At 42.7% G+C, this 14,716-nt stretch overlaps 1 protein-coding gene across 9 annotated transcripts in view; it reads left to right on the top strand.

Annotated features, from left to right (window-relative positions):
• LOC118788836 (microtubule-associated protein 2-like) overlaps positions 1-14,716 on the top strand; it is a 97,631-nt gene that overhangs the window by 64,558 nt on the left and 18,357 nt on the right. For 7 of the 9 annotated variants that reach the window (XM_036544963.1, XM_036544955.1, XM_036544956.1 and 4 more), the window contains exons 7-12: positions 22-231; positions 5,780-6,115; positions 7,440-11,594; positions 12,256-12,453; positions 13,139-13,276; positions 14,461-14,525. In XM_036544963.1, coding sequence (XP_036400856.1) covers positions 22-231; positions 5,780-6,115; positions 7,440-11,594; positions 12,256-12,453; positions 13,139-13,276; positions 14,461-14,525 — 5,102 coding nt within the window. The remainder of the gene's footprint in view (positions 1-21; positions 232-5,779; positions 6,116-7,439; positions 11,595-12,255; positions 12,454-13,138; positions 13,277-14,460; positions 14,526-14,716) is intronic. The other 2 variants (XM_036544960.1, XM_036544962.1) reach the window with 2 other exon arrangements.

Genomic DNA, 14,716 nt, shown 5'->3' with positions numbered 1-14,716 from the left:
TGTGTCTGTTTGTAAACGTAGGGGATGAGGAGGAGGCACGCCCTCTCCAACGCTTCCAAAATTCTCGGGAGAGGTGCAAGTTCCTCGCTCCCTCCATCTCGGTGTCTGTGCCCGACGATGACCCCTCCCGCTCTGACGAGGAGTACTTTGAGCACCCCTTGTTCAGCCCCGAGTGGACGCGGCATGGCTATCGCCCCTCGGGGCAGGCTGCCGCCTTTAGACAGATCGAAGGTGAACCGCGCATGGTTCCTCGCCTCTGTTCTTCCACCCGCTCCTCCGCGCCCTCCCTCCTCCCTCTCTGTCTCTCTGTGTCGAGCACGCTCAAAATTGGAGACTTTTTTTTTTTTTTTTGGTTTGTTGGTTTGTCATTTTTTGATTTTTTGTTTTGTTCGTTTGTGTATTATTTATGTCAATCTTTTCTTTTTTTTTTTTTTTTTTTTCCAAATTTTGGTCAGGTCATTTGGCCATTACTTAGCGCTGTGCAACCAAGACAGTGGTAATTCTGTATGAAATACAAACTCTGCATCTCTTATGTACATATATTGATCGTCTGATACCATTCTAGTGACTTCAAGCTGTTCAATTGAATGACCATAACTGACAGGACACAACTATCACATTGTAATGACTTTGTCAGTTCTGCTGTCATATGCATTCACCTATTAATGAAGAGTAAATAAAGACTCACAAACACACACAACTATATACACATGCAGACTTGTATGCTTGCAGTAAATGTGTGCGTCTAGATTAGAGCATGCATGCACAGGTCTGCATATTACTACATGGGTAGCCCATGCATGTCACTCAAGACATGCAGCCATAAATAGTTTTTTACATATGCAGTTTTGAAAGTGGAATGACATGCAGAGAAGTATGCCACACAGTCCCGGTGATGCACTCCAAATGACCGACCAGATTTGTAAAAAAAAAAAAAATTTTAAAAACAGTGCTGTGCATGATTCTTAATATCCATGCACTCTCTCTCTTCCACCATTGTCGTCTGACCCAGTGGTGTCCTTCCATTCACCATTTCAAACTATTCACCCCCCCCCCCCCCCCACACACACACACACACCCCCAATTCCATCTCCCATCTCTCCCATTATGCGTCCCACTGCCAATGTGCACCTGCTGTAGGTCATGGGAGGGCCTTGTGCTCTTTCCTGTGCCCCTCTCAAACGCAGGAGAACAGCGTGCACAGACACACACACACACACACACAAAATACACAGGCAAATGGCAACACCTTATTGTAATCCCCTGTAATAGACATTCCTCCAGTCAACACAGTCCACATGTAGTAATACCAGCGTGATCACAGCACGACCACATTTTGCTGTTCAGTGAATCGAGGCCAACCCTATCTATCCCTGCATCCCACTCTGTCAGTGCAGGAATTTGTGGTGCAGTAATGTTGTGTATTGTGCACAGCCAGATCCAGCACAGCTCAGTGGTCTAATCTGCAGAGTAGGCTGTTGAGCACCAGCTCTCCATTCATTTAGGGTCTTTACAGATGCACCTTGTGGTCTGACAGCTTAGGGGCCTTATTATGTCTCCACAGCTAAAGGCATTATCCTCATGACTGCAATACAGTACTAAAATCACATACAAATTAGGAGCAACACTAAAAGTATAGCTTTCAAATATAATTGCTTAAAGTTTTGAATTATGACATGCGGTGGGGCTGAGGGTATTAGCTAAGGATCTCTTTAACATCCTTTGCTCACGTTACGCTTGTATGATACAGCAGGCATTATAATGTAAATATACTAAATCTGCATATGATAGACATGTTTACACGTGCATTGTCCTGTGCCATGCAGAAGAAGAATTCAGACTCCTCACAATTTGTGCAGTGTCTGTTGATTTCCTGTAGTCATTGGCGTAGCATATTGGCCCATATTGGTCCCAAGATGTTTGTATGTCACTTTGATTGGGGCTTTATTGGAAAATATTTCTGAAATATTGTTCCACTGTTTAGGGTGTCCTCCAAAATAGGGTATGGGGACGGAAAGCTTAGACCAGGAGAGTGTTACCATTTGGATCGCCTTTTTTGGGATCATTTGCACCTCTGAGCCTCGAAATCCAAGAAAGAAATTGAGTTATTGAGCTGTTCAGTATATGCTTGGCAATTAGATGCAGCCAGCAGATAAGCTAAGTATATATATTTTAGCATTGCTGCACAAGGGAGAGTATTGCTGACATTGATATATAATGTTGTCCAATTATTCTTTATCAGTCCATCCAGCCATTCATCTATATTATTCTTTGAGGGTATTTCTGCTTCTGGGTATCACTGAAAACTATTTACTGCAGGGGAAAAACATTTCAAGCTATATTTGTTTAAAGCAATTTTGTCCACAATATGTATCTGGCTGATGTTTAACCTCTAACCTCTAACACTTTTTACATAAACTAGCCCCTTTTAGACCTTTTTGAATGCTTGTTATCACAGGGTTGCAGAAATATTCAAGTTTTGGGGTTGTTTTGCTTGAGGCACCAATGAGAGAGATTTTTGCATATCAGTAGTGCATGGCTAGATAGAATATAACGTTTTAATTCTTAGAGAAAACGCTGGCTGTAGAAAAGGTTTGACTTTGAAGGTACAGTATCTAGCCAGGCATGTGTTGCACACTTTCATCAAGACGTGGGTGCACAATAGAACTAACTTGTGAGCTATCTACAAGTCTGCACAATGAATCAACCAAGTTAGTGTTATCAAGGGAGTGTTGGGCAAAGCAAATTTATGATGCAATCATCTGCAAAAAATGCCTGACAGTTTGTGTTTAAAAGAGTTCCATCTAGAACTTGAACACCTTTAGCCCATAAGTAATTCTTGGAACCTAAGATTTTATACTTTTATACCTATGATTTCACAGTTGGAATGGCAGGTATGCTATCCACCAATTGGGATGGAAAGTTGATTATCCAGTAAGTTACAAGTTGGCAGAACAAAGCCCCTACCCACTCAGCAATGAAAATTAGGCCCTTTTTCTTTGTTCCTACAGAAATAACCACAATGACCCTTAAGTCCCATACTTTATCTAAACTGATTTTGACCAAGAAAAATGCAAAAACTACTTCTTGCACACAATAAACAGCCAAACTTGTACAATCTGAATTTTCTACCTCATCTTCAGCTTCTCCGTCCTAATTTTCCTGCCATTTTTGCACCATCATAAATATGTCTTTACCCCAGAACTTCTCACCATTAGTCTCTCCTCATATTCAGCCAGTACCTATGTCTGTTTGTTGTAGCCTAGTACATGTTAAAGAGAAGATTACATTACATTACATTACTCGCATTTAGCAGACACTCTTGTCCAGTGTGACTTACCTCAGTTACAGATGTTTAATACATATTACATTTCCAAGGGTACAACTAATAAGAATATACACGTCATGCTGATTCAGCAAGTGGAAGGCCTTTAGAAAGTATTTTTCTGCTTTGTAACACAGATACCAAGGCATCTTGGTAGCTAGTTACCTAATATACAAAACTCTGAAAGTTGTATGAATATAGCAATATAATCTCAGCTGCCAGCAAAAAATGCATTTCTAAAATATAATTCTCTATCAATTAAAAATTTAAGAATTACATCTCACAGTATGTTGAAATCATAGTTTCACAATTACAATGTAGGTCTCATAATTGCCATCACATCCCAGATGCAGATCTACCAGGCATTCTTGCATTCAAAATGGGTCTTGAGCTGACCAAAAACCTAGCCAGCATGCTAGTCTCAGCTGTGTCTAATACTAGCTATACTTGAACTAAAAATGATCTACATAGAAAACTGACATTATGCAAATTATGCAATATAGTTACAAATAATGCAAAGGAACATCAATTAGCATTGTTCTGGAATAACAGTTGTTCAGTTTGTGTGAGAATAGTACGGGCCAAATTGCTCAGTGAAACGAGACTTCAGTCATTTTAATGATAGACCTATAGTTTTAGAGAATTAAGAGAATGTCTTTTTCAACATATGAGTAACTTGAAAGTTTTGTACACTGAAAGTGTTTTTGTGGAAATATTAACAAGAGGAAGAGTATCATTGATCTGTTAGTTCCATATTTCTTTCATAAAAAGACTTGGTTTGCATTGAATCAATAAAGAAGTCATTTTAGGCAGAATCAATTATTGCTTATCAGGCCCTGTAGCCTTTAATTTCGTTATTTCTCACATTTGTGTTTATAATTACTAGGTAGATCTTCAGTATTTCCCCAGATTAGTCTGCAGTTTCCTTTTGTATTATCATTGCCTCTTGCCTTTCACTTATTTTATTCCTTTGATATGTCCTTGCTTTTATGTAACCATAATATCAGGCCGTCTGGTTTTAAATGACTTCTTCGTTGATAAATCCCTTGGCTTTACCAGTTGGCACAGTGAATCATTTAACTATCGCAGCCCAGTTTTGTTTTTAAATTTGTTTTAAATTTTAATGGAATATTAAATTTGTTTGTATTTTTTCAGAATATATTTCACCATTCTTCTAGGTTGCCACTTTCAAGGTTATTGGACAAACTCACTCCCGTTAATTTGTTGCAGCGTGATTCTTTCTTTTTCTTTTTCTTTTTCTTTTTTTTTAAATACTATGCTTGGTTGCCTCCTTTTTGCAGGATTACTAAATATATCCTTTTCTAGTTTCCCAGCGATTAGTGTGATCTGAAAGCCCAGTTACAAATTTACTAGTATGTCTTTATTATTCATCATGGCCTGTCACTAAACATCAAGGCAATTTTTTGTCAGTTTCAGAGTTTTTCTGAATAGACTTACATTTGGGAAGGGTGCTGCCAAGTTTCCTTTTTGTGTGCCTTTTCTGATCAATTAATATCCCACATAAAATGAACTCTTTTCTTGGATCACGTTGATTTAAAATTTGAATGTAAATTGCTAATAAAAGTCGCTGTTTGTAAAAGTAGGAGGTCTATAAAAACCGATAACAACAAATGGTATTCAAGGTGATAAATACTCTTTTATGCCCGGTCAATTTTATTACATTTGGTTCTAGTTGGAAGGACTCCCCCTCCTTAACTTTGTGTTCTGTCTTTGTGAAATATTGTATACCCTGGAATACTCAGTGACCCTAAAAGAGGTAGTTTTTCTAGCTAGGTCTAGCCAGAGTGAAGTAAGTTTTCCATTTGTTCAGACATCTGGAGAGTACTACACATATATATATATATATATATATATATATATATATATATAACACATACACTGTAAAGAATCATGAGGATGAAGCACTGTCACTTGTGTATGATTAGGTTGCAGCATCATCATTCTGTCAGCAGAGGATCTTTTCTGATGTACAATCCCGTCACTACATGTCCCATTTTTGTGTCCCATGCATCTCTGTGTACATTTACATGGCTTCTCTATCAACATTTATTCTACATATTATCACTCTGCCTCATACACTACACTACAAAAACACATAATATCTGTTCAGATCATAAGTCAGTGCAAATTGCAAAATAGATGTACCATTTGAAATATTTGTATCTCTGGATATAGTATACAGCACATAAATTTCTGTTTGAATGAAAACATGCTTAAAGTATTGGATTGATTCAGTCCCCACACTTTGGAATACTCAGTACAGAAATTGAATGTGGTCAAGGAAAGAGTTCATTTAGACTTTGGATAACACTCTCAGTAGATGGACTGAAGCTACTAATAGACTATCAGCAGAGCTGAAAGCGTATCACTGATTTTATCTGTGAAGTCATTACATACAGTAGTCTTTGTTTCCACTTCTTCCCCCCTTCAAAGAAGAAGAGCCCGTAGAGGGTCTCACAGCAGCTGAGGAGGAAGAGGAGATTGCAGCAGCAGCTCTTGAGGAACAAGAGCGGCAGAGTGGGGAGGAACCTGACCAGGGGCCCGAGGAACCTGAGCAAGGGCCAGAGAAACCTGAGCAGGGGCCAGAGAAACCTGAGCAGGGGCCAGAGAAGCCTGAGCAGGCGCCCGAGGCGGAGCACTTAGAGCAGGCAGAGATCTTAGACGAGGCCCAGGCGCGGCCCTGCCCGCAGGCCGAGGCAGCTAGTGTGCACACAGAAGCCCTGAACGGGAGTGGCGATGAGGCAGGGTTGGAAAAGTCTCTTCAGGAAGGTGTGTTCCGTCCCCCCCCCCCCCGTTTGCATGTCTTTGTACCTGTCCGTACCACGCCACTTTAGCAAGTGCGTAGAGGATGTGGAAGAATGGCGCAATGCTCCCCCCCCTGCCTTTTAGCTAACGCTGCTAGGCAACACGGGCTTGAAGGTAACCCTGCTTCTCTTGCAAGTTCAGGCTGTGACTTACGAAACTGCCGAGAGCCATTGGTTTTTATTGCTTTTATTGTTGTTCTGCTCCTGTCTGTATGTTTATTTCAGAGACTACCAGTTCGATGGGCACGACTGTCATATGCTAATGCTGATGCTCTTGCTGCTGTGCTTTCTGCATTGATGCAGTGTGTAAATGCTACCTCCAGACCAGTCTGTCTCATCGGTTTGAATCCATTGCTTATTGTCCTTTTGCCAGCTACATTGCTGATACAGTTTATCCAAAACCGTAATCACCTGTTTTCTGTGTACAGGATTCAGTGTAAATCCTCTGATATGATGGTATTTTGCATAGCTTTTCTTAAGCCTTGTTTTTATTAATGAATGAGCCTTTTATTTTGTTTGTTTCTGTCTTATAGTTCCACCATTTCATCTCTGCTCATTTTGTAAAGCAATGATTGGATTTTGATACCTTGCAAGTCTGCAGCTCTAATACATGGCTTGATAATTTACATTTTCATTTGATTTATGAAAGAACATTTTGTGATATTGGAATATTTAATGCAAGACTGTGATCAAATACTGTTGCAAGATATTCCCTTAAAATACAGTGTTAATGCACATTTTAGATATATTCAGAAATTTCAGTATCTTGATGTAATAAAGATAATAGTCCTTTTAAAGTAGAAAAGATGTAGGACTAAATATCCATTTAATTATATTTGTTCATTTATTTTACCCCAATATAAATAAAAACTGTTTTAATAAGTACAATTGCTCCATGGTCAGTAGGAGCTTCATAAGGTCATCATAATCCAACAAGTAAGGAAATAAGCTGAAAGTATATGATTTCAACCATCCAATTCAGATTTCCTTATCAAGAGGATATGGACAATCATTTCATGTTCATGACTTTTGTTGTTTCATTCATCCAACATTGTGGATCTGCATGCTGGCCCAGAAAGATCCATGGCATTTTCCCAACCATCACTGAATCAGTGTGTGCTCAAACGCTGTCGCTACACCCCTCCATCAATGCCGTGCATTGTGCTTAGTGAGGAGATATGCATTGGCAGAGAGCTTTGCCTGTCTGTCATGTGCTGGCCTGTGGGAACGCAAGCAAAACAAACTGAATGTAACGCAGAACAACCAGACTACCTCAGATTTGCTTGCAGCCCTGAAGATGGACGAAGGGAAGCCAGACAGTGGGCGGACCGCGCCCGTCAGCTCAGACTTCACAGAGGCAAAGAAAGGTCCGGAGGAGCCCACAGTATTGCACAGCCCTGTGCCGCTCACTTCCGAGAAAGAGGAAGAATCTCTCCCCTCGAAAGCCGTCCCAGAGAGCCCCGCCCCTGCCCATTTGAATGGACAGAAACACCCTAAGGAGACCAGTGAACCTCCTACTGCACAGCCCGACAAGGCATCTCAGCAGCCAGTTGACATAGAAAAGAGGGAGGAGAAGACGGATCCCTCCAAAGCAGCTGCAGAACCAGAGGGTAAACCTGGCCCTAAGACCACTGCTGAAAAAGAGGCTTCTGAGGAAGCGCATGAGGGAGGCAGTCTCATGGCAAAACCTGTCCACTCCCAGGATGGCCAGGATGACAAAGAAATTAAAATGGATGATAAGCTAAAGGGTATTAGTGGAGACAAGGAGGTAAAACCTGAGGAGAAAGAAAAGGAAATAACAAAAGTAGATGAGAGTAAAGAAATTCAGGGAGCCGCTCTCAAAAAACCTGGTGGGGATGCTGAAAAGGAGGAGGCAAAAACACAGGCTGTCTCCTTGGATAGCGAGACAAAGGTAGAGACCCCTGCTCCAGGCAAGTCTGTGAGTGAAAAGGAAGAACCAAAGATTCACGCAGAAACCGTTGATCGCTCAGATGCTTTGGATGTCGAAAAGGACAAATCTGGAATGTCAGCCTACTTTGAGACTACGGCCCAGAAGGAAGAGGAAGTTAGCAGGCAAGAGGAAGGCTACTATGAGCTGAGTGACGCACGAGATAAGGAACGTTCTGAGACAGTCGTGGCTGCTTCATCTGCTGAAGTCGACTATACCACACTGGTACAGGCACAGCCTACAGAAGCCAGAAGGAGCCCTGTGGAGGAGTTGAGATCCATTCCAGCCACAGAGAGGAAGGATGAGGGCAGGCTCTCACCTGGGAAGCTGTCACTTGAGCAGAGGAGTTACTCTCTGAACATCCCCCTTGCTTCCATGGAGCAAAGCGGTGGGCAAGGACGGCCAAGGAATTTCTCTCCATTAGCCACAGATATCATGTCCTATACCAGCGGAAGCCTTGATGAGTCCGCAGACTACCTTCCAGTCACCACTCCTTCTGTGGAGAAGAAACCGGTTTTCCCCCCCATGATTCTGGAGACTGCACCGTCTGTTAGTACTCCGCCCTCCTCACCTCCTGCAGCATTAGCTAGTGCAAAGACAAGCCCTCGGTCTGAGTCTCCTGAATCACCCTTCCCCATGAAATACTACAAGAACGGCACGGTTATGGCCCCTGATCTTCCTGAAATGCTGGACCTTGCTGGTGCCAGACCGAGACTGACATCTGAGAGCACTGATCCAGAAATGATGAGGAGGAAATCTGTACCTGCTAATGTCCTCATGGGTGATTCTTTAGCTCATTTAGTGTTGGGAGATCAGAAGGCAGCAAGAAGTGATCCCCAACTGGAGGAACTGGGATACTGTGTTTTTAATGAGTATTCTGGCCCCATGCCATCCCCTGCTGATGTACATAGTCCCACTGACTCTCCTCCCCAGATGTTCCCCACAGTGATGTCCGAGGAGGACAAGGGTGTAGGGGTGATGGCAGCAGAAGTAGGGAAAGTTGAAGATGTGCCAGGTAAGAAAGAAGCCATAGGAGAAGAACCCAAAGATAAGACACAAGAAGAAGCTGAAACGTCCAAAGAAAAAGAACTGGAGGCGGTTAAACAAAAGCGTCCAGTTGAAGACAAAGGTAAAGTATGTGTCTCTGCTGAAGGCCTTAAAGTTGAAGATATCAAATCTGAACAAAAGGGCAAACCTACAGAACCACTTGATGAAAAACCAAAGGATTTAAGCCTGAAGACTGGGCTGACCAGTGATATTAAAGACCAAATCATTCCCGAAGTGGAAGAGCAAGATCTATCAAGGGAGGCCTCTCCTATCCCACCAGACAGATTCGATATAGCACCTGAGGAGGTTCAACCTGATATATCAGCTGAATCAGCCGTGATGCCCTCGGTAACCATCACTCTTGATGAAACAAAGCCTGAGCTAGACAGAGATGCCAAACTAGCAGCAGAGGCTGAAATAGCTGATGCTGAAAGGAAGATACGTAAGTTGGAAATGGAGGACAGACCTTTAAGTTTGGAAGAGGAGCGTGAACTGCAGGAGCTGAGAGAGAAGGTGAAGGATAAGCCGGACTTGGTGCACCAGGAAGCCTATGAGGAGGTTGACGCAGAGGATGTCTACCAGCTTACTGGTGTGGCAAAGGACAGAATTGCACAACCCATAAGACCATCGCCAGCCTCATCAGTAGAGAGTGCTACAGAGGAGGAAAAAGTTGATGTTTGTGAACTAGAGAAGCTTAAGCAGCTAGAGGAGACAGTTTCTCTGAAAGCAGACCTCATGAAAGAGGAGACCGCAGAAGAAAAAGGCCCAGAAGTCCCATCAAAGCCAGAAGAGCCTATTCCAGTCACCACTCCTGTCCAAGAAGAAGAGAGAAGGAAAGAGGAAGAGCAAGTCCCATCAAAACCAGAAGAACCTATTCCAGTCACCACTACTGTCCAAGAACAAGGGAAGAGGAAAGAGGAACAGGAAGTCTCATCAAAGCCAGAGGAACCTATTCCAGTCACCACTCCTGTCCAAGAAGAAGAGAAGAAGGAGGAAGAGCAAGTCCCATCAAAACCAGAAGAACCTATTCCAGTCACCACTCCTGTCCAAGAAGAAGGGAAGAGGAAAGAGGAACAGGAAGTCCCATCAAAGCCAGAGGAACATATTCCAGTCACCACTCCTGTCCAAGAAGAAGAGAAGAAGGAGGAAGAGCAAGTCGCGTCAAAACCAGAGGAACCTATTCCAGTCACCACTACTGTCCAAGAAGAAGGGAAGAGGAAAGAGGAACAGCAAGTCCCATCAAAGCCAGAGGAACCTATTCCAGTCACCACTCCTGTCCAAGAAGAGAAGAAGGAGGAAGAGCAAGTCCCGTCAAAACCAGAGGAATCTATTCCAGTCACCACTACTGTCCAAGAAGAAGGGAAGAGGAAAGAGGAACAGGAAGTCCCATCAAAGCCAGAAGAACCTATTCCAGTCACTACTCCTGTCCAAGAAGAAGAGAGGAAGAAAGAGGAACAGGAAGTCCCATCAAAGCCAGAGGAACCTATTCCAGTCACCACTCCTGTCCAAGAAGAGAAGAAGGAGGAAGAGCAAGTCCCGTCAAAACCAGAGGAATCTATTCCAGTCACCACTCCTGTCCAAGAAGAAGAGAGGAAGAAAGAGGAACAAGAAGTCCCATCAAAGCCAGAGGAACCTATTCCAGTCACCACTACTGTCCAAGAAGAAGGGAAGAGGAAAGAGGAACAGGAAGTCCCATCAAAGCCAGAGGAACCTATTCCAGTCACCACTCCTGTCCAAGAAGAGAAGAAGGAGGAAGAGCAAGTCCCGTCAAAACCAGAGGAATCTATTCCAGTCACCACTCCTGTCCAAGAAGAAGAGAGGAAGAAAGAGGAACAGGAAGTCCCATCAAAGCCAGAGGAACCTATTCCAGTCACCACTACTGTCCAAGAAGAAGGGAAGAGGAAAGAGGAAGAGGATGATGAGATAGAACTGGGTGAGGAGCCTGATGAAGTCATGGAAGAAGTCAAAGCACCAGAATTATTAGGAGAAGAGAAGGATCGTGAAAAACCTGTAGAGGAGGAGGTGGTTGAAGGGGCAAAAGCTGCAGCCAAGGAGCCACTGGAGCCTCGAGCCGTCATTGAATCAGTGGTCACCGTGGAGGACGACTTCATCACGGTAGTGCAGACTATTGACGAGGGAGAGCAACCTGGCCACAGTGTCCGCTTTTCCGCCCCACCCGAAGATGAACCACAGGTCCCTCGGGAAGAGGAAGAAGAGGAGGAAGAGGAGGAAGTAGAGCCTATTGAGATGGCACAGGAGGTTGTGATGGAGCCCGCCAGTATGGAGGTTGTTTCAGATGTTCCAGAGGTCCCTGCGACACCCACCTCTCCCGTGAAGGAGGCAGCATCAGAGAGCGAGCTCCAAACGGAGACTTATGATGACTACAAAGATGAGACAACCATTGACGACTCCGTCTTAGACACAGATAGCGCCTGGGTGGACACTCAAGGTGCAATTTTTTACATTACCATTCATTACATTTTAACTAGATAAGCTGAGAAATATAATTCAAAATTCATTATAGCTGTCCTCATTGAATTATAGCTATATATTACATTTTCTATTTGTAAGGACAAAAAGCATGTGCCTGCTTCCTTTTTATATTAGTCATTTTAGTATGCAAACCTGGTACTTTACATTAGTTTGTATTTCTTGTATTCTACATCATAGCTTTGAAAGATTAAAGCTCATACAAAGGTAAATGTATGTATGAGGATTTAGACTATGAATGTTTAGTGCATGAAATTCCACATACGAAAGTTATCTATAAGATGATATTGAATTTAAAATATAAGAAGTATATATGATATGTAGTTCTGTACTACATAATATGCAGTTGCTCATATGCATCTATACTAAAAATATGTATGTATGCATAATATTGTATGCATACTTACAGAAAATATTCTAAAATATGCAGTGTATAGATTATACATGCAATAATTGTTTTAATTGTATGTTTTTACATAAATAAATATACCCATCAGGAAAAAGTTTGGTACCAGTAGGCAGAATGCTCGATACACATGTACGCATGTGCAATGCGCTTGTATGGAGGACGCCAAAGGCCTGAAGAGTCAGTCTGCTGTTTCACTCCCTCTGCGCTGTAGATGACGACAGGAGCATCATGACAGAAAAAATTGAACCCCTCCCCAAAACGCAGAGTCCCGTCAAGAAGCCATCTGAGGAAAAGCGCACAAAGGGGAAGGCTATGGGCCGGGTGAAGGGGCGTGTCTCCACCCCTGAGCGTAGGCCCGTCCGAAAGGAGCCTAGCTCCACCCCCAGGGATGAGGTCAAGAAGAAAAAAGGTTCCTAGCATAAACATGACACGTGATAGTTTGTGAAAGTAATTTTTTTTTTCTTTTTCTCTCATAATTAAGTAGAGGTTCAGTGCTTGCTAGTATTATTTTCATGTAATTCTTTAAAGGATGATTTTTTGTACCATTAGTTTTTACTTTGGTAGCTTTTTTTTTGGTAAATCTACCCTTTCCACTGGCCATGAGTAAACACACCCTCCCTTCCAAGCACAAATACTTTCAAAATAATTATGGTTTAATTTTAAAGAGGAAATTTAAGATGGCCAACCTGCAGGATATGACAGCTACTGTATAGTGTATTCTCCATTTCTCTAAAGAGCAATATTTGCATACATTATAAACATACTGATTTTAATAGAGAAGATTTCATTTTTACAGCTTTCGTAGATGAAATTTTATGTACGCATACATGGATTGAAACATTTATTTTGCAGCATAGGTATATAATTAGATGTATGGAATAGACAGTTGCTGTATTTTGCAGTGTATTCTATATATTTCATACATGTATGGACACGTTACCTTTTCTGAAGGGATAACATGTTCTTATTTGGAATAACTGTGCTGCATTACTTTATTGTGCTGAATTCAGGGAGGGTGTTTACGTCATGCCATACCCTCTCTGCGTGTCCCTCCCTTTCCCTGCTCTCCCTGACTCTGTCTCTCCCTCTGACAGCTGTGATTAAGAAGGCTGATCTTACTAAAAAATCAGACAGTCAGACGCGCTCTCCCACCCGGAAAAGCGTGTATAAGCCTGCGGCCAGACAGCCCAGGCCTGCCCAGCTCCACGTCAGTACTAAACGGAAACCCACAGGTGATGATTCCATGCTGGGTTATCTGCAATGTGGCTGGCAAACATAGACATTAGTACCTCATCGTTCGAATGACCTTTGTTTTTGGTGTCATTATGTTTAATTTGCCATCAGAATCATTTTTGCATTTGGGGGTGGGAGGGTTGACACAAAAAATATATTTTGGCTGTGCATTATTACCTGCATTTTTGTAGACATGCTCTGCGGTAATTTTAATTTTCTTTCAGCTCTTGCCATTTTATTTTCTTCAGCTTTTCCTTCTTGTCCTGCTTTTCATTTTGAGACTGCATCATTTTGCACAGCTGCCATGCGCACCCATGCTTTTTCCTTGCTTTGGATTTTTTACTGGGGATTTTTGCTTGCTCCATGCTCATGCATTGGCAGGATGTTGGTCTGGACGTTCTCGCTCTTTCACTCTCTCTCTCTTTCCCTCTTTCTCTCTCTTCTGTTTGGTGGAGGTGGTGTGCTGTTCGGAGGTGTGCGCTGTATGAACAAACTGCACAAGTGTGTCCCGGTGGTTGGATGACACTGTCAGTGGAACTTTTATCACAGGCAGAACACCTCCAGCTTTGCCTGATGACTGCAGTGGTTACCAGGCAACTGGTGGTTAGCAAGGCCCATATTCTAGCCTACAGAGGGATAAGGATCTCTGAGATATAGATACTTAATTTTCACCTCCTAGCTGCCCAAATCAGGGCATTGCCTGTTTGTTGAGTGACAAAGGAATTGCCCCATGATGTTTATTTCTGAGGTTGGCAGAAACCAGTGTGTTTGCTGCATTGCTTCCATTAAATGCTACAAGAAATTGCTAACACGATCTGAAATATTCTTTGAATCTGTTTGGTTACCTGCCAAGGAACAGCAGAACAAAGCATATCTCAAACTGAAATTTGGTGTAAATTAAGTAGACATTTTGATAAAGAGTGTGGTGCAGAAAGTGAAAGTGACGTGGTGTGAGGACTGTTTAGGAGGTTGTGTGTTTACGGACTGCAGTGAGACGTTTCTCTTGAGCCCCAGATGCTGACTGTGTGTGTTAAGAAGCGCGCGTGTGTAAGGTCTGTCCTGTGTCTGTCGTTAGCTGCTCGCCGCATTCATCGCTGCTTTGTTTTTCCTGAAGGTGTCATCCACTGCTGGCCTGGTTCTGACAAACCCAGTCTCTCTCTTTCTCCCTCTCTGTCCCCCCAAGCCATGGCAGTGACAGAAGGCCGGCAGCCCGTCAGCGTGGCCCAAAAGTCCAGGGACAGGACCGCAGTGAGTGCACACACACACACACACACACACACACACTTGCATGCACAGACTCCACTTCCCTCTGTCTCTCTCCCTTCAGATCCATCAATACTAACTCATGTGTCTTTGTCACTGACCTTCATTGAAGCATTTATTTACATTCTTTAAAATGCTGACATGTTTTTTTTCTATATTTTTTATTGTTGGATATA

The sequence above is a fragment of the Megalops cyprinoides genome, chromosome 14 (genome assembly GCF_013368585.1).
Source record: "Megalops cyprinoides isolate fMegCyp1 chromosome 14, fMegCyp1.pri, whole genome shotgun sequence".
In the NCBI taxonomy this organism is placed as follows: domain Eukaryota; kingdom Metazoa; phylum Chordata; class Actinopteri; order Elopiformes; family Megalopidae; genus Megalops; species Megalops cyprinoides.
This window is presented reverse-complemented; position numbering and strand designations above follow the sequence as displayed.